This window comes from Tiliqua scincoides, chromosome 8 (assembly GCF_035046505.1).
Source record: "Tiliqua scincoides isolate rTilSci1 chromosome 8, rTilSci1.hap2, whole genome shotgun sequence".
Lineage (NCBI taxonomy): Eukaryota > Metazoa > Chordata > Lepidosauria > Squamata > Scincidae > Tiliqua > Tiliqua scincoides.
The window spans coordinates 11,225,095-11,248,553 of NC_089828.1; the positions used below are offsets into that span (position 1 = coordinate 11,225,095).

General features: G+C 44.4%; 1 protein-coding gene across 1 annotated transcript in view; it reads left to right on the top strand.

Annotated features, from left to right (window-relative positions):
* Positions 1 to 21,314, top strand: part of HDGFL3 (HDGF like 3) — a 44,895-nt gene extending 23,581 nt beyond the window's left edge. Inside the window, exons 2-6 of the mRNA XM_066636348.1 lie at positions 7,669 to 7,745; positions 11,222 to 11,360; positions 13,340 to 13,498; positions 15,760 to 15,906; positions 21,225 to 21,314. Of these exons, the coding sequence (XP_066492445.1) occupies positions 7,669 to 7,745; positions 11,222 to 11,360; positions 13,340 to 13,498; positions 15,760 to 15,906; positions 21,225 to 21,230 (528 nt within the window). The 3' untranslated portion in view covers positions 21,231 to 21,314. The remainder of the gene's footprint in view (positions 1 to 7,668; positions 7,746 to 11,221; positions 11,361 to 13,339; positions 13,499 to 15,759; positions 15,907 to 21,224) is intronic.
* The last annotated feature ends 2,145 nt before the right edge of the window (positions 21,315 to 23,459 follow it).

Consider the following 23,459-nt stretch of genomic DNA (forward strand, 5'->3'; position numbering starts at 1 on the left):
AAACCATCACCAAGGAGGCTTTCTTGCATGTCTCCACCAGCCCAGCCTCAGTGGGCAGGTAGGAGAGTCTCCCACCCAGATCCTGAAGGATGGGTAGATTCATATGGAGGGAGGTGGACCTTCAAGGTGTTCCTAAGCCATGTAGGGCTTTTCAAGGTAATAGCCAACACCTTGCTTCGTGCCTGAAAACAGACAAGTGACAAATCTATGTATCCTAAAATAGACAAAGTGATTTGCCTGTGACTATCTGAAAAAGAATTTCATCTCATTTCTAGCTCTTAATGTGCTACCCATTCTTAATGGGTACATTGCTTTATATGAAGCTAGATCTGGGCAGCAAAATGGCAGATGCGCTTCAGTGTCAGTAAGTGTAAAGTCATGCACATTGGGGCAAAAAATCAAAACTTCACATATAGGCTGATGGGTTGTGAGCTGTCTGTGACAGATCAGGAGAGAGATCTTGGGGTGGTGGTGGACAGGTCGATGAAAGTGTCAACCCAATGTGCGGTGGCAGTGAAGAAGGCCAACTCTATGCTTGGGATCATTAGAAAAGGTATTGAGAACAAAACGGCTAGTATTATAATGCCATTGTACAAATCTATGGTAAGGCCACACCTGGAGTATAGTGTTCAGTTCTGGTTGCCGCATCTCAAAAAAGACATAGTGGAAATGGAAAAGGTGCAAAAGAGAGCGACTAAGATGATTACTGGGCTGGGGCACCTTCCTTATGAGGAAAGGCTATGGCGTTTGGGCCTCTTCAGCCTAGAAAAGAGACGCCTGAGGAGGGACATGATTGAGACGAATAAAATTATGCAGGGGATGGACAGAGTAGATAGAGAGATGCTCTTTACACTCTCACATAACACCAGAACCAGGGGACATCCACTAAAATTGAGTGTTGGGAGAATTAGAACAGACAAGAGAAAATATTTCTTTACTCAGTGTGTGGTTGGTCTGTGGAACTCCTTGCCACAGGATGTGGTGACGGCGTCTGGCCTGGACGCCTTTAAAAGGGGATTGGACAAGTTTCTGGAGGAAAAATCCATTACGGGTTACAAGCTACGATGTGTATGCGCAACCTCCTGATTTTAGAAATGGGCTATGTCAGAATGCCAGATGCAAGGGAGGGCACCAGGATGAGGTCTCTTGTTATCTGGTGTGCTCCCTGGGGCATTTGGTGGGCCGCTGTGAGATACAGGAAGCTGGACTAGATGGGCCTATGGCCTGATCCAGTGGGGCTGTTCTTATGTTCTTAAACTACAATTCCCAGGAGGCCTTGCAGGTCTCTTGTTATCTGGTGTGTTCCCTGGGACATTTGGTGGGCCGCTGTGAGATACAGGAAGCTGGACTAGATGGGCCTATGGCCTGATCCAGTGGAGCTGTTCTTATGTTCTTATAGATCGTCTCTTCATGTTAAAAATAAAGAAAACCTTGCCATGCTCCTCCAACTACATAGAGGATAGGGGGTGGAGTGGGTGGGACGTTTGGAAGAGAGGAGAGTGGTTGACTAATACATCACCTGGAATTGCTCTAGCCCACCATTCTTCTCTCCTCCATACTTCCTCTTCTGCTCCATCCCTTTCCTCCTTTTGTAATCCAGAAAATGGGAGAAGGAAGAGGAGCAGTGAAGGAGAGTGAGTGGATGGAAGTAGGTTTGTCCCCCCCCTCCCCCGACAATCTGTTGCCTAAAGTAACTGCCAGAGACAGCCCCATGGATGGTCTGGCCTTGGACATCACATTTGATGGGAGGTCAGTGGACATCCTCAAGAGAGACTGCCTTCTTGGCTGTGAAACTCAGGACAAGGGCTTGATCTCCCTAAACATGTGTGTCTGGTCTCCCCACTGCCTACTTTCAAACAGTGGTGACAACTGTATATTATTTTTTAGGCAAGTTCTTTTAGAAGTGGTTTCCCTGGAATGTGTCTATTTTGCTGTCGTTTTTATTATGTTAGTTTAAAATGTCAGTTTTTATTGTTTATATTATTCATTTGATTTAAATGCAAACCTTGAGTGCATTGCTGTGTCCCAAGATCATCAAACAGCCTGTCTTCCTTTCCGCCTTTAGCTAGGTGGGAAAGACCACCCTATTTTTGAAGTGTTTCATCTTTCTGTTTTAAGACAGTTTTAACCCTGCCATTAGACCAGTGGCGTAGCTAGAGGGGGTGCAGAGCACTATGTTTTGCAGGGAACCTCGCAGGGGCATGCAAGTGGCCCCTCCCCTTCAGAGCCATTCCAGGTGTGGGTGGCAAAATGGAGGCAAATGCTTCCTTGCATGCTGCAGTGAGGCTCCCTGCAAAACTTAGTGCTTTGTAACTCCTCTAGCTACGCAACTGCATTAGACTGCTGCTATTAGTTTTTAAATACAGTACGAGGGTTATTATATTGAGTTCATGTAATTGCCAGTTGCTTTGATATTTTTAAATTGAAAGTGGGATATCAATGAAGTAAATATTTTTAAACTTTGCTTTCGTAACTCATCATGAGCCATGCTGAGTAATGGAGGGGCACTATAGCCCCACCCCTACAGCTCCTGATGCACAAGGCTGCATCAGAGGGTGGCCATCTTGGAGGGAGGGGAGGAATAGCTTCCTTTAAGAGTTGTGCTGGGCAAGTGCAGCTTTTATCACTTATAAAAATTCCCTCTTCTGCACAGCTGTTATGAAAGGCTCCTGAAGGAACCCTGCTGTCCTGTTTATCTGGTCCCCCTAGTTGCTCACCCGTTTGTTTTCTGTTCCAAATCTCTTTCATTTGTGTTCCTTCAAATGGGTTGCAGTCCTGAACATGCAATACTAGCAGCACAAGGGAGGGCTGAAATCTTCACGCTGCTATTCCGTGCTTCCTTTGGTTATTTTTCAGTCATTTCCAGATGCTCCACTTTGCTGCTTTTTCCTTATTGTGCCGATTCCTCTTTCCCATATAAATATTTTCTCTTTTAAAAAAACAGCTTTGATGGCAGTATAACCCCATCTTCTTAGGGTTTCACAGCTTTCCCCACCCTTCCACACAGAAGAACTGAGAGAGGAAATGTGCACATGTCAGCAGTCTGGGTGCACTTGCAACTGTTTCAAGATGTAGAAAATAAACAGTGCCACTCATACTGGAATTGGTTAGGCCTAAACTAGAACATCTAGAACACCATGTTATAGGAAAAACTGGGCAAAGTGTTCAGAAAAGGAGATAAACACAATTAAGATATAAGCACACAAAAAAGGAAGGAATGAGTCCTTGTTAGTTCAAGCTAAAGAATCTCTTTGCAGAGCTAGGAAAAAAAATACCAAGAAGCTGGTTTATAGAAGTACCTGAGCGTACACTGTAAATGTTGGACCTGTTTGAAAGTGGTTTTGCAGTCACGGATTCCCAGAAGAATTCTGGGAATTGTGGTTTTTGTTGGGCTACTGAGAATTCCAGGTTCCAGGTTATAGAATTCCAGAATTCCAGGTTATAGCCCACAGGTTTTAAAAATTGTGGATCATTCTTCCCTGCAGAGTTGCGAGACATCTGTAGGGGTGCCTCAAACACTGGATACAAGCGCTCTCCTGGTGGGAGACAAGCAGTGGTTGCGGGTCACCTTTTCTCCTCTCTCCGAGATCCTGCTAGCTCTGCAAGCAGGAGAAAGGAACTGCTTGCCTGCTCTGTGTTCTGTAAAGCAATCATCTAGTTGACCAGATAGGTGGGAAAAGAGACACAGAGAAATCCGGGGGGGAGGAAGGATGCTTTTCTGCCAAAATAACCTTCCATAGCCAGAATGGAGAAGCTGTTCTAGTATTGGACTGGGACCAGGGAGATGTGGGCTTAAGGCCTCACATGGCCATGAAGTTCACTGGGTGGATTTGGTCCTGTCACTCCCTTTCATCCTATGCCACCTCGCAGGGCTCTTGAGAGGATAAAAGGTACACATCACCCTGGCTTCTTGGAGGATGGGTGAGATGTGAATGGGAATAGCAGCAATAATTATATGTATTTGTTCTGACCCCCCTCCCCAATTGTGGTGTGCAGCAGCAGATGTCGCTTCTGTGTGAGAATCTCCACCCCTTCCCACGAACAAAGAACTTGGTGGCAAGTACAGTTCTCAGACAGTCTGGTAGAAGTGTAAAGGAAATACGAGATGCCCCAGGCCTGCCTGGAATCTGGGTCAGCACATATGTGGGGGTCCTCACATTAGGTACAGCCACCAGTGTGGCTTTTGTCTTTACCGTTAGAGTGCAGAAAGGAGCTGTGCCAGCATGAGAAGGGACTGCGACTTGTCAGGAGCATGCCTGTATATTTTATAGAAGGGAACACTTGAAATTGATCCCTTATGTGGAGTTGCTTTTTTACTTAAGACTTTTCTACCCAAGAGGGAGTGCCCTGCCTTGCGACACCAAAGTGAGTTGACGGCAAAGAGGAGATTTTGGACCAGGGAAATCCTGATTTACAATTCTGCATCAAACTGAGATCTGATGCTGCTGAGGTTTTTCAGCCAGACCGGGGCTCCATCTCCCTCCAGCACCTCCCAATTCTCCTGTGATGGAGGTGGGGGAGGGCAGCTTGTGTTGTGGTTTCTGCATCACAGAAATAATGGCCGTGTCTGTGCGCGAGGTTGTCAACATGGGTATTATATTCCTCCGTGGTGGGTTGATGTATACAGGGAGGGTTGAGCCCCGTTGGTTTTGCTGCTTAATGCAAAATATCCAGGCTGATTGTGGGTTATTAGTCAAGCCGGCACTTCAGAATCAGTTTTGTCTCCTGGAGAAGCAAAAAAGAAAGGGTGGGCTGTCTTGAGACACAGAAAAAAAGAGAGGCGAGCCTGTCATTTGCCGGGTGCCTCTGACTGGCAGGCCTTGCTGCTACTACTGGTGCTGCTCTCGTTCCTCTTTTGTTCCTGGATTCAAACATGGAGGGATTGCTTCCCCCTTCCCTTTAGGGTCTTGCTGACACCGAGAGAAATAGCCAATCCAGTTCAGAGAAGGAGAGCCTGAACAAAAGCCTTGTGTGGGGACATGGGGGGAGTGATGTGCAGCCGACCCAGGCACTAGCCATAATGACTGCTCTTCGCCTCACTGTTTCTGAGTGGAAAATAACAGCAGGTTTCCGCCAGAGCTGAGGTGATTCAGCTAGTGAGATAACAGGTCCTTTTGGGCGCTGTTTGCACTCAGAGAAGATGGGTCTGTGGGGGATTTTGCTGAGAGCAAGCACTGAAGTAGGAGGGTTGCTTGGGGAGCTCTCCCCCCTCCCCCTGAGTTGCATCGCCATGTCGGTGAAACCTTGCTGCAGACATGGGGGGATTTGCAGAAGGTGACCCAGGGGCCTTATCTCTTCTGAGCCTTCATTATATCTTTGCAGATCTAAGGGCCTAGCCAGTTTGGGGCCTGGCTTGTTCAAGGACCTTCTCCCATGCAATCCTGCCCATTACTAAGATTTATAAATGCTGTACCTTTAGATCAGGGGTACATAACATAAGGCCCATGGGCCAAATGCAATCCCCAGAAGCAATTTATGTGCACCCCGTTATAATTGAGCTCTCCCAGCTTGATAACTAGGCTCTTATATCATGAACAAGATTTGCACATGTTCTCTTCTGTCACTTGTAACTAATGAGCTTCTATGTGAGAACAAAGTGCTTATTTCTGGCCATCATCTGCTGAATGACGTCACTTCTTGCTTAATGATGTCACTTCCAGCCCTCAGCAGGCATCATGAGTGCTAACTTTGGCCCTCTGTATGAAATCAGTTTGACATCCCTACTGTAGATGGTGCTTTCCAAGGAAGGAGAAGGTAGATCCCAAGGGGCATAACACTTGAATATCAAGACACTGGGGAACAACCAAGGACAAGAAAGGGAGTGGAGGCCGGAGAAACAGAAGAAGGTGCAACTGTTTCAATTACGCTTACTTAAAAACTTCGTTACGGGGGGAAAATAATTGCGATGAGAACAGTATATAAATACTGTTAATAATAATAATAAATAATCTAGCATTGTCAGCTGGAGAGGCTCTGCCATGTGCCCCTCCCCCACTTAATGCTCAGTTGGGGTAGGAGTAAAGGAAACTCATCCCTGTGCCAGCAGTCAGCAAGTGGAACTCCCTGCTCCTAGAGATTCGTCTGCCCCGCCCTTGTTGTCTCTGGCTCAGATTTGAGTTGTTTTCTGCTTTTTGAATTGTGATTTTTGTGAGGTTCTTAATATATATTGTAAGTGGTCATGAGCATTTTGTATATAATTGAAAAGTGGGATAGGTGTGTGAGTGTGTCACTAGGGGGCACCATGTTCAGCCAGATAGGGCACTGGTTTTGGGCCCATGTCTATCCTTGGGCCCACCAAGATGGGTAGACCCCCAAACCATCTGTAAAGAGGCAATGTCTACTGCCCCATCAGGGCACAGGCAGGAGTTCATTGCAAGGCTGTACCCCAAGGCCCCTAGTAACCTGGCACCTACATTGACTTTATTTATATACAATATTTAGGTATCACTTTTCCACCAAAAAAGTTCACAAATCAGTTTAAATAGCAAAACATAGCAAAGTAAATTGAAAGATGGGAATAGTGACCGTTGCTCTCCCCTCCTAAAGATAAAAGCGCTACTTCTTTAAAGCAGCCATTTTCAACATTTTTCTTCTTATTGTTCACTTAACTTCTATGGTCTTCTCTCTGGTCTTCTCCTCTTATGATGTCACTTCCAGGAGACTTCCAGGTTCTGTGGCTCTATTACTAGGGCACCTGTCTGTAGTAACAAGTTATCTGTCCCTCTTCCTCTGCTTGGAAGAAGGGCAGATAATTCATTCCTATATTATAGTTGCCCTAAGAACAGAGCCGTAGAACCTGGAAGAGCTTTTCAGTGATTTTCGATTGCTGTGCTCCAAATTTCTGCAGCACACCTGCAGACCTTTTGCCCCACAACCAATTTGCCGTGGCACACCTGCTGAAAATTGCTGCCTTAAATGGTGCCCAGTTATCAGTGAATTTAGTGACTGGCCCATTTGGGCCTGGCCAAGTGAGTTTCGGGCCTGGGTCTCCCCTTGCCTTGTCTGAAACTGTCCGTTACGCCTCACTGACCTCTTTCTTTGTAGTTGTATCTTAATTGAATCACACAACTGTAGGTTGATACTTATAAGATAGAACCAATTGACATTTGTTTATTTGCAGTATTTTGACCCTGCCTTTCTCTCCAAGGGGACCCAAACTTTCCACTACCAAGGACTAGACCAGAAACATGGCTCTTTTATATATTCATTCACTCATATCTCATTTCACCATTCTTGCCAACCTAGAGGGAGCTACTGGGGCATAATAGTCTGGGTCTTAGACCAAGATTGCGGAGAGCTGGGTTCAAATGAGTAACATATGCATTGGGTAGCAGTCTGGTATAAATTTTTAGAGGCCTGTAAGACCCTTCTGTAAAGCCTGTTAACCCGTCTTCATCCCTGCCCTCCTTCTGTTGCCTAGGTTGTAAGCCACTTGGGTCAGGAACCCATGTTTTCATGTAAAGTACCATGTACATAGTGGTAGACAGAAAGCAGGAAGTGTGTGTGTACATGTGTGCAAGCACAACTGCCCTATTTTAGGAATCACTAGGGTGAGCAGTGGTATTGCTCACTGATGGCAGTATTCTGCTGTTTCGATGTTGTGGTTAATATGTCTGTCTGATGCACTGGTCATTTGGTAATGGACCAATATCTGTTTCTGTCCAACAGATTGATGAACTCCCTGAGGGAGCAGTGAAGCCTCCAGCAAATAAATACCCTATCTTCTTTTTTGGGACTCACGAAACGTAAGTGAATGAAGCATGATATATTCTTCCTAAATGCTTGAGTTTGATGCTTTTTCCAAGCCTTGAGCTTACACTGAAACTAGTATGAGCTTATGTTGATTTTCACAGAGGCCTCCGGACACTGGGTTGGGTATAAAAGTGACTTGAAAAAAATAAAAACAATTAATATACTGCTTCTCAACAACAAAAATCACCAAGTGCTCTACATTGCTAAAGAATGAAAAAGAAAGCCTGGGTGACATAGTGGTTTTGATGTTGGACTTCAAACCTGTAAGATCCAGGATCAAATCCCCCACTCAGCTATGAAGCTTCCTAGGTGCCCTTGGGCCAGTCACTAACTCTCAGCCTCACCTACGTCACAGGGGACAAAAGGAGGGGAGGAACTATATACAGAGGGCTCTCCTTACCTGCAGGTTTGGCATTCATATATATTCGGCTCAACGTGGGTGCTGACTGGTGCTGTAGGGCCTCACATTACCTCCCAGATACAACCGAAAGAATCTTCTGGTCATGTCTGGGAGGTATTCTAAGGCACGGGAAGGCCGCACTCAGCCTCTGTGCACCTCAGGCCTTCCTGAGCCTTCTGCAAAGCATTTTTGGTTTTTCACCAAACCAGAAGTGCCTTTTAAAAGGCTCCAGCAGACCTTCTGAGGCACAGGGAGGTCATGTGCAACCTTCCTGCATCTCAGAAGGCCTGCCAGAGCCTTCTGAAAGGCACTTGCGGTTTTTCTGGCAGAGCCCCTCTACTGATTTAGAGCCCAGTCCTATGCATGTCTACTCAGAAGTAAGTCCCATTATAGTCAGTGGGGCTTACTCCAGGGTAAGTGTGGATAGGATTGTGATCTTAATTATTTGCAAAATTCAGTATTGGGTTGTGTGTCCTGGAATGGATCCCCTGCGGATACCAAGGGCCCCCTGTACACAATCCTGAGCTCCTTAGAGGAAGAGCAGTATAAAGGTTTGACAGACACAGATTGGTTTCCTCACAATCTAGCTTCATAATCTAAAAACAAAAAATCCAAGGACACACTGTAAAAAGCCATAGTGGATGCTAGGCTGAGATGAACAGACACAGTTTCTCTTCCCCTGCAGTTATCAGGGGTCATTTTTGAATGCTCTTCTTTCTGCTCCATGTGTGTGTGTGTCACTGTTATAGAGAGCCTTGGGATTTGTGTTTAGAGGATCCTGCCCTTGGGGTAAACTACTGTCAGCCAACACACAGTTGGAAAAAAGGCAAAGGGCCATCAGAATGTTAGGAAAAACAGCAATACTTCTGTGGTAAAATTATTTTATCAATGCATCCCAGCATGGTCAGCCCACAAATTACAGGTGTTCAGTGGCTGCAGTCTGTGGTTTCACCACATGAGGGCACATTTACATAAACTTTGGGCAGCAAAGATATTGCAACAATCCATAGAGCTAGAAATATAGAGTAACGGATGCCTGCAAGTTTTTACTATGACTTGGGAGCTCCATCATTCTCAGAGTACAGTAATAAGTAGGTAAGTAGTAAAATACTTGTTTGCATTTTTACTGCTTTGGATTAATGTCTCAAAAAATAAAAAACCAACACAGCTACTGAGTAGAAATAACATGTTAGCCATTCAAAGACACAAGAGTCTGGTTACAAAGCTTTTGAGGACTTTAAACAGGCAGTGATCAACTGAACAGCAAAAGATCTCACTTCCACCCATATCACAACACATGATTTGTAAACATCTGGGCTGAACTAATGCATAGGCACCACTGAAGTGTCATTGGAACTGAGCAGGGACTAGATCAGAGAGATTATTACCCTAAGCAAATGCCCCAGCAGCCCAGCCTAGTTCCCCCTTGCAGTTTAGCATTGGACACCCTGATAAGATTGTCCTGAGCCATGCTTTGTAATGAAAAGAACACCAACATCTGTTTTTGTTTCAACTTGGAGAAAGAGTACACAATACTGCCAAGTCACTGCATTGATAGAGTCCTAGATTTCCGCATTGTCTCTAGTGAGCAGCTGTCATTGGTGCTACTAACTTGTGATAGCCAAGGTTTCAAAACCAACCAGGAAATCCAGTCTGCATAGAAAAGAACCCTCCCCACGCACACTGTTTTAGAATAATCTGTGGAATGTATACCTATAAATAGGTCTCGACTTGATTGAGTTCGTGCAGTTCATGAACCAAAATTCTCAGTTCAGCATCTAGTGCTGCAATACGATATACATTTTCCTCAGAGTAAGTCCTATTAAACACAATAGAACTTACTTCTGTGTAGACATGCAAAGACTTGTATGGTCAGTCTTCATTCCTATCTTGTGCTGGAACAGGCAGGCCAGCTGGCCTGCACTTATCCAGTGCAGGCTTTGAGGTGGATCCCATGCAACTTGAAGTAAAGGGATTATTTCCCCCTACCCATTGTTGTGCAGCAGCCACCTCAATGGTGGTTTGGCGAATGGAGGCATATGCCTCTGCTTTGGTCTAGTGCAGGGGTGTCCAAAGTTTTTGGCAGGAGGGCCACATCTGACATCTCTGACACTGTGTCGGGGGCTGGGGAAAAAAATTAATTTACATTTAAAATTTGAATAAATTTACATAAGTTTACATAAATGACTATATTAAAGATGAACTTATATGAATGATTGAAGTTCTTGAAATAGCTCAAGGCCTGTAAAAGGCCTTGCACAAAGCAAGACTGGCCTTTCCTTTGCTGCCAGAACTGCATCACAGAGTGAAACAGCAAGCAGTTGAGGAAGCCCTCAGCCCACAGCTCATGCGAAAGGTCAAACAGTCGCCCTCATGCTGACAGCAGATGCATCGGGCCAGTGCAGGCTCCAACAAATCTCCAGAGGGCCAGAGGCTCATTGGAGACTGGGGGCTCCCTGAGGGCCGCATTGAGAGGCCTCGAGGGCCGCAAATGGACCTAGGGCCAGGGTTTGGGCACCCCTGGTCTAGTGGCCTGGAATGTGGTTCTGAGGGGAGGCGGAGGAGCCACTTGCATAGCATGGTGAGGCTCCCTGCAAAACTTACTGCTTTGCACCCCTTCTAGCTACGCTACTGCTAGTAGTGTAGCTTCTCATACCTTCTAAGGCACCACTTTTATGGATGGCATTATATAAATAATAAAAATAATAACAGAGCCATTTAAAATGTGGAAACAACTAACCCAATGTACAAATAACTCTGATCTTGAGAAAGTCAGTCATATATGAGCCCCAGTGAAATGAATGGGGGACTAACTTGGCCTGTTGATTCCAATGGAATTCTAACAGCACAAGCCTGTCCACATTTACTCAGAAGTAAGCCGCATGTGTTCAGTGAAGGTTACTTCCAGGTAATGATTGTTTATGATTCTTATGGTACTTCCTGCTTATGGTTGCAGCCTGAGTGTCTGTGTCTTTCTCTGAATTGGGGCCTGCAAATAGTTAATTTCTGTCATTAACATGAAATGTAAACAAACCTGTTGCCTGACTGTTGCTTTTTTTTAAAATATAGTGCATTCTTGGGGCCTAAAGACCTCTTCCCATACAAAGAATATAAAGACAAGTTTGGGAAGTCAAACAAACGAAAAGGATTTAATGAAGGCCTATGGGAAATAGAAAACAACCCAGGGGTTAAGTTTACCGGATACCAGGTAAGGACAGCTTTCCTTCTTTTCTGTCATTTATGATCCTCCCAAGTTCCCTTCCCAAAGTGTATGCAATTGAACTGTCGAGATACAATCTGTTTGATAGCTCAGAGAGGTCAAGGGGTGGCAGGAGGCATCTTATGGTAACAGTGTTGTTAGATGATCAGTTACCATGTGTCAAATTCTCAACAATGAATTTGACTGGTTATTAAGAATGATTATGAGATTTTGTAATGCCCTATCTTTGGGATTTTGAAGCAGCTTTGTGGTTATAACGTTCTGCGTTCCAGGTTGACCCATGTCCTGAGAAATGCTTGAACAATGCAGAAAATTCTGAGATTCCTGATGCACACTCAGTTCTAATGGGACAGGGGCTAGTCAAATCTCCCAGCGTAAGTTGAACAGGTGCCTTAGAACACAAACAACCATCACCTGTAGCACTGTATACAGCTAGCATTATTTTGCTATTAAGATTAACAAATAGAGGAATAAATAAAGCAAGGATATCAAAAATTAAAGCCAACTCCCATGTGGGAACAGAAACCGACATTCAGTCATTCCAGAAAGGCTCCTGAAGTGACTATTTATGACTATTCTCCCAGCCAGGTATCCCATCAAGTTCTGTTTCCAAATTTAGAAACCTTATGCCCACTTTAGGCTAATTAGCTTCCCTTATCCAAAAATAGCCAGCCTTAGATGCAAAGCCATGGTGAACTCTACCACCTCTGTAAGGTCAATTAGCAGGTAGCTCACCTGTTCAAGCTGTAAGGAGTTCCCCTTTCCTTCCCCCTCCCCTGCTCCAGTCAGCCAGTTCTCCAGCCACAGAACACCAACTTGGTTCTCTACCTCTCTCCTTCTATGCACCATGATTCTTTCACTTTTATCTCCAAAGTTCTCATTATCCCTACTAGGTTACAACTGTAAACCACACCAGCAAAAGTTCTGGTTTTAACTCCATACTTCCCAGACCCGTCTACGCAAGGGACCACTGCTGACACCACACATTATCTCTTTGGGGAAAAATCTTCCACATTTCCACTACACCAGGATCAATAAAATGGGCAGAATTTCTCAGCAATATACTTTTAATTGAAGTTGCCTGGAATGCCATTTGCCAATGGCACTTAGAAATGTAAATTATAGGAGATTCTTGTCCATGGGGAAGGCTTACTGGAGAAGTGCTGTACTAACATGCAGTGTGGAACCTCTGTTTTATTTCTGCTTTCAGTTTATTGTAGCAGCAACACTGAAGGGCTGTAATGTAGAATAAAGCATGGAGCACACACAGCTTTACCTATAAGTAGGCTATGTCTGTATGTTATGACTAATCCATGTTGATTGCTGAGCACCTACAGTCAATATCTCGACTGCCCTCTGATCAGTCTTACAAAACCCAAGTAATCATGTTTTAGAGCCCAAACCTGTGCTCAGCTGCAGGGCTCTGTGCTGCTGAGCACTGTTGCAAACGTGCTGTAAGGCACCTTTGTGAGGCTCACCGCCAGGCTCCCACCTGTGCTAGCCCAGCTCCAGCTGGTGCTGGGCTAGCGCGGGGCGGATGCCCAGCTTCTGTGGCTTGGCGGTCTCCGAGACCGCCGAGCCACGGAACAGTAGGCAGGGGCAGGGAGGAGGCATTCTAGGGAGGGGAGAGGCCAGTGGGAGGGCGGAGAGAGGGTGTGGGGAGGCGTGCCGGGGGGGAGGGAGGCGGACCTGTGAAGCTCTGCTCCGCAGGATCCAAGGCACTCATGTAGGGCTCTGCACCCTACACGAGTGCCTTTACCTTACTGCCAACCAAAGTGAGTAGCCCCATTGTGGGGCTGCTTACCTTACTCGGGGGAAGGGGATGAATGTCCCCTTCTCCCGAGATGCCTCCCACGGTAACCCAGGAGGCACAGGATCCAGCGGCAGCCCTCCTCTGTGCCGCCGAGCCTGGGCGTCCCGGGCAGCTCAGGATTGGGCTGTTAATTGTTGTAAATTTAATTTTTAAGGCAATTCAACAACAGAGCTCATCAGAAACCGAAGGAGAAGGAGGGAATACAGCAGATGCCAGCAGTGAGGAAGAAGGGGATCGGGTAGAAGAGGATGGAAAAGGCAAAAGAAAGAATGAAAAAGCGGGCTCAAAACGGAAAAAATCCTACACTTCAAAGGTAATTCATGACATTCTCTATCACTGTTGTGAGAGCATTTCACATCCTCCATCTAACCACCGGGTGGCAGTAGCAGCCCTTTCTGGGAGGGACTATTGCCTTGAGAGCTTGGCATTCCAGGTGGTTCTACAGTATTATATGATTGGTCTGATGAAACACAGGAATGAAGTTGGCAAATGTCCAGTTTTTTTTCAATGTCCTTTTAGCAAAGCTAAATCAGGCCACTTCATGATCTTGTCTATAGGTTGCCTCTTCCTCCTTTTCATGCATGCTTTTTGAAATACTTCTTTTAATCTCTGGGGAGGAGTATATGCTATTATATTTATCAGTGGTGTCACAGCCCACCCAATGTTTGGACTGGGATTTTTGGGTACTCACCAGTTCAAACTCTACCCAAGAGTTTAAGAACTGATGAGATATCACTGTATAATGTTCAATGTTCCTAGTAGTGCAGCTGGTTGCAGTTGTTCAACTATTATCTTGTCAATATCTATATTGGCCAGATATTTCTTAAGAGCCATGGGAATTGCACCTAGTTTATCATTATTGTTATAACATTATATTATTATTATTATTCCACTGTTGGTCTGACTCAGTAAAAGCACTGATTCACTTTATGATTGATTCACGTAGCAAAATAATAAGAAAATGGTTCCCTGTCCCCAAAGGGCTCCCAAACATACATGAAGAAGAAGATGACATTCACACGAGGGAGATGCTGGCAAAGAGCCACTGGGAGGGATGCTATCCTGGGATGATCAGTGACAGTTGCTCACACCCTGCTAAATATAGGAAAACTACCACTTATAAAGATCCCTCTTGGCCTATTTAGCAGGATAAAAATATGAAGCTGCCATATACTGACCCAGTCTATTAATCCACCTGGTTAAGTATTGTCTATAACAGGGATGCCCAAACCCTGGCCCTGGGGCCACTTGCAGCCCTCGAGGCCTCTCAATGCGGCCCTCAGGGAGCCTCTAGTCTCCAATGAGCCTCTGGCCCTCCGGAGGTTTGTTGGAGCCCACACAGTGTGAGGGCGACTGTTTGACCTCTCACATGAGCTGTGGGGCTCCCTCCACTGCTTGCTGTTTCACGTCTGTGATGCAGTAGCAGCAGCAAAGGAAAGGCCAGCCTTGCTTTGTGCAAGGCCTTTTATAGGCCTTGAGCTATTGCAAGACCTTCATTCATTCATATAAGTTCATCTTTAATATATTCATTTATGTAAACTTATGTAAATTTATTCAAATTTTAAATGTAAATTAATTCTTTATTCCCCCAGCCCCCAACAGAGTGTCAGAGAGACGATGTGGCCCTCCTGCCAAAAACTTTGGACACCCCTAGCCTATACTGACTGGCAGCAGCTCTCCAGGGTGTAGGGCAGAGGTCTGTCTCATCCCAATATGGAGATTCCAGGGATTGAACCTGGGACCTTCTGCATGCAAAGCATGTGCTCTTTCATTGAGTTAGTGCCCCTCACCATTAATTGGTGCAAATATGCAAATTCAAACTAATGGATATAGTACTGAAAATTGAATAAGAACATAAGAACAGCCCCACTGGATCAGGCCATAGGCCCATCTAGTCCAGCTTCCTGGATCTCACAGTGGCCCACCAAATGCCCCAGGGAGCACACCAGATAACAAGAGACCTCATTCTGGTGCCCTCCCTTGCATCTGGCATCCTGACGTAGCCCATTTCTAAAATCAGGAGGTTGCACATAGGCATCATGGCTTGTAACCCGTAACGGATTTTTCTTCCAGAAACTTGTCCAATCCCCTTTTAAAGGCGTCCAGGCCAGACGCCATCACCACATCCTGTGGCAAGGAGTTCCACAGACCAACCACACCTGAGCAAAGAAATATTTTCTTTTGTCTGTTCTAACTCTCCCAACACTCAATTTTAGTGGATGTCCCCTGGTTCTGGTGTTATGTGAGAGTGTAAAGAGCATCTCTCTATCCACTCTGTCCATCCCCTGCATAATTTTGTATGTCTCAATCATGTCCCCCCTCAGGCACCTCTTTTCTAGGCTGAAGAGGCCCAAACGCCATAGCCTTTCCTCATAAGGAAGGTGCCCCAGCCCAGTAATCATCTTAGTCGCTCTCTTTTGCACCTTATCTTATATTGCATGAGAGAATAATCTTCTCACGCACACACTGCAGATTCAGGTACATCACTGGAACCAGTGTCTTTCTCACATCCAAGTAAATGCCCTTAAAAAAAATTTTTTTTAATTTGTTTTGTTCCTTGATGGATGTACTTAGAAATCTTCCAAGCAGTCACGGAAATCTCCCGGAGATGAAGATGATAAGGACTGCAAAGAGGAAGAAAATAAGAGCAGCTCTGATGCTGGGGAAGCAGGCAACGACACAAGAAACACCTCTTCAGATTTGCAGAAAACTAGTGAAGGGGTAAGGTTTAGCTTAACGTAACTGGGTTTAGGTGACAGCAAGATCTTACCAGTCCCATCTCTGCCCTATGAATGTCCTACTTTTACACTGTTAGCGTGTTTCAGATACTGTGTCTTGGACTTGGTGAATCAGCTGACATGTACTCCTGTGTAGCTAAGGAGGTCAGGGTGTCCTCTTCATACAGATGATTTAAAACCCTGAATAAATCATTTGTCATCCCAGCTATAAGCCAGACAAACAGCTACGCCCTAAAGATACAGAACTTGAGCTTGTTCCAGCCTTGGTTTTTCCTCAGTGTTTCATTGGGTGTTTTGATGAGTCATACAGCAGGATTAAGAGTTAGATGGGATCTCTGCTGATCGGTCCTCAGGACTCCTTTCTTGGGGCCCAATCCTATCCAATTTTCCAGTGCTGGTGCAGCTGTGCTAATGGGGCGTGCGCTACATCCCATGATGGGGAGGCAGTCACAGAGATCTCCTCAAGGTATGGGAACATTTGCTCTGTTACTTCAAGGTTGCATTGCTGCTCCACCGGTGCTGGAAAGTTGGATAGGATTGGGCCCTTAACACCTCTGTTTTGGGCACACTAGCAGCATGTGGCTTTGACAGTCCCCTTGTTATCATTTAGCATTCACAGGAGAGTGACCACAGCTTAGTGATAAAGCACCTGCTTTGCATGCAGAAGGGCCATGTTTAATCCCTGGTAACTCCAGGAAGGGCTGGAAAAGACCCCTGCCCTGAGACCCCCTGGAGAGCTGTTACTCTATTGTCACTGTAGACATTACTGGTCTAGATGGATCAAAGGTCTTAGTAGTAGGCAGCTTCATATGCTCGTGGGTTCTGACACTGCAGCCATTACCTGTCACCACATGGAAAAGTTCCAATTTTCTGTGTCATGTTTGAAATCTCCAGCAAGAAAATGTATAGTGGGCCATAGGCTTGGCATCTATGGATGCCGAGCCCATGGTTGGAGGGCCTCAGAAGACCTCCTGGACACTTCTGAAAGGCACTTCCTGTTTGCTGGCATGAGCCACTCCTGTATTTCATTATCTGCTGAATTCCGTAACCATGGGGGGGGGTGTCCTGGAATTGATCCCCTATAGATTTTGAGGGCCAACTGTACTCAGATTACCCTCCTGCTCTGCTGGTCAGTTTGGCATTTGGCAGCATGACCTTGTGTTGTGATATACCAGAGATGTAGAAAACACCCAGGAGGAATTCTGCCACAAATTCTACTTACCTCTGTTCCATGTTGAACACTATAGACATGCTAGATGTTCTGCTTGTGCGTGGTGCTTAGAGCAGCACTGCATCATGGGGTTTGTAGTTTGCAGGTTCTGCACATATAGTTAGCATAGTTTCCACACACAATTTGTTAATCTGGCCTGGGTTCTTTGGAAGAGATGTAGTGCAACAAGAAAATTCCACACAAGAGTTAGAGCATGGATCAAAGCCTTTGGTGGATTATTTAATTGAAAAGTATGTAGTGTTATGCCTGTTCTCTAATCCTGCATGTTCCTGGTGGTACTGGCTAACCCAGTGTCTCTGATAAGCAGTGTTCCTCCTGCTGTTGCTCTCCAGCAACTGGCATTAAATGATGTCCTTTTTCCAAAAATGGAGGTTCTATCTAGCCATCATGGCTATAGGATATCTTATAGGATATAAGAGCAGAGGAATAAACTAATACAGTCTGACCTCAGTATCTGATACCAAAATCCATGGATATCGGACTTGCCATTTAAAAGCCCTTCAAAAAGGGGAAATCATGCATTCTGGGGTGATGCTGGGAGCAGCTAGAAACCTCCATGTGACCCGGAAGTGGGTCATTAGTGCTATTTTTAGCCAAGCGAGGCTTTCAAACCATGAAGTTTGACAGTACAAAGGTAAGAAATGTGATTCGCACACCTTTTTTTTCCTTTTTAAAGGGCATTTAAATGGCAACTCTGGTATCCATTGGCATCCATGGTGTGTAAAATCCACAGATGCTGGATCCGCAGATACAAAGGTCCCTCCAAGGTCTCACTTGAACAGTCATTCATGAACCCAGCTCCATGACCCTCAGTTGTCCAAAGGACTCTTGCTCCCACAAATGGCTTTGCCCCTGGAACTACCTCCCAGAATGCATTCGTGATCACCGCCCTTCAAATCCCCCCTTAGCCCACCACCTTTCAGAGTTTCTGCCATAATCCCGACTCCCCATACCTGATTGCGACTAAGCCTAAGTGTTCAACTGAAGCACTCACAAATTTTTCAATTTACCCCTTCCTCCACTTTACTCCCCTTTTCTCTTTCGGCTCCCATGGGTCTCTTTTCTAGACTGTAAGCCCTTTGGGGCAGGGGTCTGCTCTCTCTTACTTTGTAAAGTATCATTTCCATCAACAGTGTAATAAGAATTTTTAAAAATTACTGTTGACCTTGGTGGAAGGTGAGAGCCCATGCAAGAATCAGGCTCAGTATGCTTGGCTGACCAGTAGGTGGTACCAAAGGCAATAACCATTTATACTCTTTGTGCAGTGTCTATTTAGCTAGCAAAGCTTAGGGTCTAATCAGACAGGCATGCAAATGTATCCTTTTGACCCTTTAAGTATTTACTCTGCTAACAGTGCAGGAAGAGGAGGGCCCATGTGAAATAGGGCTTAAACCAGGGGTGCTCAAACTTTCAACTTTAGGGATGCTGGACCTTTAACAAGTGTATAGAAGAGAGAATTTCAGCAGGTGCAACTTGTCATCCCACAGATGACAAACTGCACGTGCTGAAATTATCTCTTCTACACAATTTTAAAGGTCCAGGATCTCTAAAGTTGAAAGTTTGAACACCCCTGGCTTAAACTGTTCTTACCACAGTTTCAACAAATAGCGGGGTGGGCATGATCAGGCTATAAACTGCATTGGGGCTCAGTACTAAAGCCCTTCTACCCCCCTCTGCAGCTTTAGCCCTTTTTGCATGCTCCCCCACACTTATTGTTTATTTAATAATAATTAGAACACATTTACGAGTCTTTTATTAGGAGGGTATGTTTGCATCTGCAGTGCATTACTAACCAATCTGGAAAGTTTAGGAAGTCAGGAAGAAGAGTGTAGTCTCATATAGAGAAGAATACAGCCTAACATGCTAGTTTTCTATATGCAGGAAAAACAAAAGACTGCATGGGTGAGCATTCAAATGTATACCCCCATTCCATAGTCTAAAATGGCTAAGCAAGAGTTAAGACAAATGTCTGTCCATAGGTTTTTCATGGCCAGCAATAATCCAACAATTTAACATATCTGGGTGGGAAGACCATGATTGTGTTAAATAATTAAAATCCATGTTGTTAAAAAAGTCCAACGTTTTGTTGTGTCACTTTTTCAGCACTTTGTCAGGGATGCGAGCCTGGATAGGACACTTAAGACAAATGTACCATCTGCTTTCTTCTGAATGTGCAAATAGGACTCTGTCACACATGAAGTACATTATTCACAACTGGGCACATGTTGGAGGCCACACTTCTCAGGCCACGCTATAATCAGTACCAGCCCGTCCATGAAGCTGACCCAGTCTATCCAACTTCCGTGTGCCATGCAGCCTTAAGGAAAGGGAACAACTGTTTCCTTACCTGGAGGAGGCCTCCATGATTGCCCCCTCACTGCAGGATGCAGTGCATGCCCCATTAGCATGGCTACACACATACTGGAAAATTGGCCCTGGATTGGCCTCAGGATTTGGCCCTGAGGCAGCTGTTCCTGGTGGCAGACTGGGGGGGGGGAGGGCACCCACCTTTGTCTCCCCACTCACCTCCATTGCTTGTCCTTCAACCCCCTGGATTGGAAGAGGGGAATGGAGCAGAAGAATGAAGGAGAGTGAATGCACTAGCCCAGGAATGTCAAACTCATTTCATACAGAGGGCTGAAGTTAGCATTCATGGTGTCTGCTGTGGGCCAGAAGTGACATCATTAAGTAGATGATGGCCAGAAATAAGCACTTTGTTCTTGTATAGAAACTCATTAGCAGCAAAGGACAGAAGAGAAAATGTGCAAATCTTGTTCATATTTTTAAGGTATGAGTGATCCCAATTATCAAGCTGGAAGAGCCCAATTATAACGGGACTAGATAAATTGCTTCTGGGGACCATATGTGGCCCACAGGCCTTATGACACACTTGGACTAGACAGTCCCCACTGCCTGAGAGTGGGTGGAACAGAGGCTAGCACATCCTCAGAAAAGGGGGCGGGATCAGCATTTGGCATGATGTCTCAGCATCCAGTCAGACCCTGGTTATAATGTTGAACCATATCCAACCTTTGTATGCTGTTTCCAAGCCAGGGGGAGAAAGTCTGTGTGGTGGCAGTTGCTTCTGTATGCAGATCACCTTTACTGGGTATTTTCCCCTCTATCTCCCTTATAACACTAGTGCTCAGGATCTCCCAGGGACAGTGACTGAAAACTTGACTGATGGGAGCTGGATGCCCAGAATGTTCTCAGTGCTTCAAGTGCTGCAGAAGACACTGCTGTCTACAGAGATGCGACAACACGAGTTTTAAGCAAGAAGCAAAATCCTTGCCCAATCCACTCACCTGGGTGCAATTCCATGTCCCCAGTAGCAACATGAAAGTGGCTAAAGATTCAGTTGCACTAAGCACTAAAATGTTCCCATCCTAAACAAGAACCTCTTTGAAGCCCCTTTTATTTCTGAGAGATGTGTATACAGGTCCAGCCTATTTATACACAGATTTTTTATACACTGATTTGACTCAACACGAATGGCCCCTGCAAATGAGAAGGAATGTGCTGATCCCTGGAGAAGGGGGAAAATGCATCCTTTTAAAATCAGTTAAAAAAACTGAACAGTCCTTTAACAATAGCCTCTTTAATGAGAGGGGGGGGGCAGCTGGCTGACAATCCTTCAGTCCTTCTCTCTCCAGTGGACCCCTCCCTTCCCCCTGAGCATGTGAAAGTAAGGTGATCATTTTGCATTGGTGAAGGGAGGGGCTGAGTGAAGCGCCTTTGTAAGCTCTTGATGGATTGTCTTCTTAATGACTCTTATCTTACATCACAAAGGTCAGCAAGGCTGCTTTTAAATCACTGGAGCAAAGAAACTGTTTTTTAAATTGATTTGCTATTTGTGAGTGCTTGGAACTGAACCCACAGGGAATAATTAGTCTCAATTTGTATGCATAAATCTCCCCAATGAAATCAAGGGAACATTAAGGTAGTCAAGCTGGCTGGGTCATGCCCACCCTTCAAAAATGTGCCTGTCTACTGATAACATTATATTGTGATTGTATTTTTCCTATACAAAGGCATTTCATATTTTCTTCTCTCCTTTTCTTTCTCCCCAGACTTAACCTACATATTGACTGCTGCATATTGAGGGAAGACACAAGAAGGTTACATGTTTGGTTGTCTAATATTCTTGGATTTGATAGAAGTCAGCACATCTGTTCATCATCAGCATCTGTTTGTATGCACATTCCTCCCTATCTTGTTTGCAAGAATGACTTTCAGCGTCATTGATAGCCCCTTCCCCCCCAAATCAAGGGTTTCCTTTTATGAACATCAAAATGCTCTTTTCCAGCAATGTGGGTGTGCTAGGGCACTCGCATTTAGACATCTTTTCCAACAAGAGAGGGCAAAAACTCCAAATTTTAAATCGTTCTTGAAATTTGCCTTTCTTTTAAAAACAACAATAAAGATACAATGCTTGGAAATAAGTACCTTCTCATAAAGAACCCCAAGAATCTATTCCACGTACAAATCCTGAATTTTAAATTACTCTCTAGCCATTCTTTCTTGTGTACTTCCCCCCCCCTCTCCTTTTAAAAGAAAATTGGTTTAAAAACAAGGATGGTCAGCTAGCAGCCCCTGCAGGTTGGCTCTGAAATTTGATGTGGCCCTAGGTGCACCCCCCCTCCACCAAAAATTTAAAAAAAAAACCCTATATCAAGTTTGCCCATTATTTCATTTGTAGGGAAAATAAAAGAAAAATATTTTCAAGCTGTAGGAAAGAGAGATATTTCCCATCTCTCTTTGGATTTTGTATGCAACATGTAAATGTACATATTTGTATGGAACACAACGCCTGAGCTCCGTAATTGTGAAGCCCATCCTTCTAGATGGCACCAGCTTTATTATGGAGCTTGTTCATTTGTTATTGGGGGGGGGGGGTTCATTTATGTGTGGTAAAATAGAAAAATACACTCTCCCTTTTTTCTGTGCATATACATACCAGTTTAGCTTGGATGACCATCAAAACTAAAGTTGAGATAATCATGAACAAGCTATGATGAGCTTTGGGATTGCCCTGCCTCTTGCCTCCTCCTCTGTGCACAAGGGAAGAGTGAAAGCTTCCCATTTTGGTTATTGAATAAACTGTAGTTTCTGCTATGTGCAAACTTGGTAAACTGTGGTTTAACTTTGTCTAAGCATAGTTGATTCAAACAAACCAGGATCATACCATGGTATACGATCCTGGTTTGTTGATTAGCCACAGTTAGAACAAAACATTGTTTCCACAGTTTGGATATGAACAAGAAACTGTGGTTTGGAAGGGATGAGAGGGAGTACACAAACCCAAGGCTCTCTATAGTTTGTTCAAGATAATCCAAACATGATTTCTGTGATAATTCAAATCAGGACACACTGATCACCATCTGTACCAGATTAGAGCAGTTGGCCATCTTTGGGTTTAAAATTTACAGACTACACTTGAGTTGCAATCATGTTCGGAAGTCAACATTGTAAGAAAATACCTTTCCTTATTAGAAAATGCCTAGCTAGCTATACTCTTAATACTTCAAGATCATGATGTAACGTAAATTTCTCTGACTTAGTTCCTATATGTGGAGTTAGTGAAAGTCTTTTGTGTTTCTTTAGATGAATACAAGGAGCTTTTTTCAAATGCCAAGACAAATTTGAGCTTAACGTGGTTTGGGGGATGCCTTCCATTTTTAAGCTTATTGCAATACAAAAGCCCTATGGGAAACAAATACTAAAACATCCACTTTAAAAACAAAACAACCTGAAAGGCTTAACAAGAAAAAAAAGAAAAAAAATCCTGTCGTCATGTTCTCTTTTCTTTATTTTTTCCCTCCTTCTTTCAAAACTAGATCTTAGACTAGTAAGTAAGCATTCCAAAATTCATTATTCCGTGTACATTATTGTTGCTATTGTGAGAATAGAGAATTTTATTTATTTTTTAAGGGCAGCTTTTATCGTGAAAACATATGGGTTTAGTCCGGTTTTAATCAATCCTTGTTATGCTTGTCCTTGGAACATCTTTCGCGTACTCAAGGTTTGTAGTTGAAAAGTTTACTGTACAAAAAAAGAAAAAAAGAAAAACGACAAAAAAATTCAAAAAGCAAAAAAAAAAGTATTGTTTTTACAGAATAAATTTATCGGAATGTGTATCGGGAGTAAGGTTTGAGGTTGTAAGCAGCTAAGTTAGCGTCGTATTTGGCTTCATACGTGTAATAATGTGAGGTATTCATGTAACTCGAGTATTAAAGCAAAGCATTCTGTTATCACTGAGTTGGCTATCGTAGCAAACAACGGCAGGGGGAGGCTTCTGAAGTTGG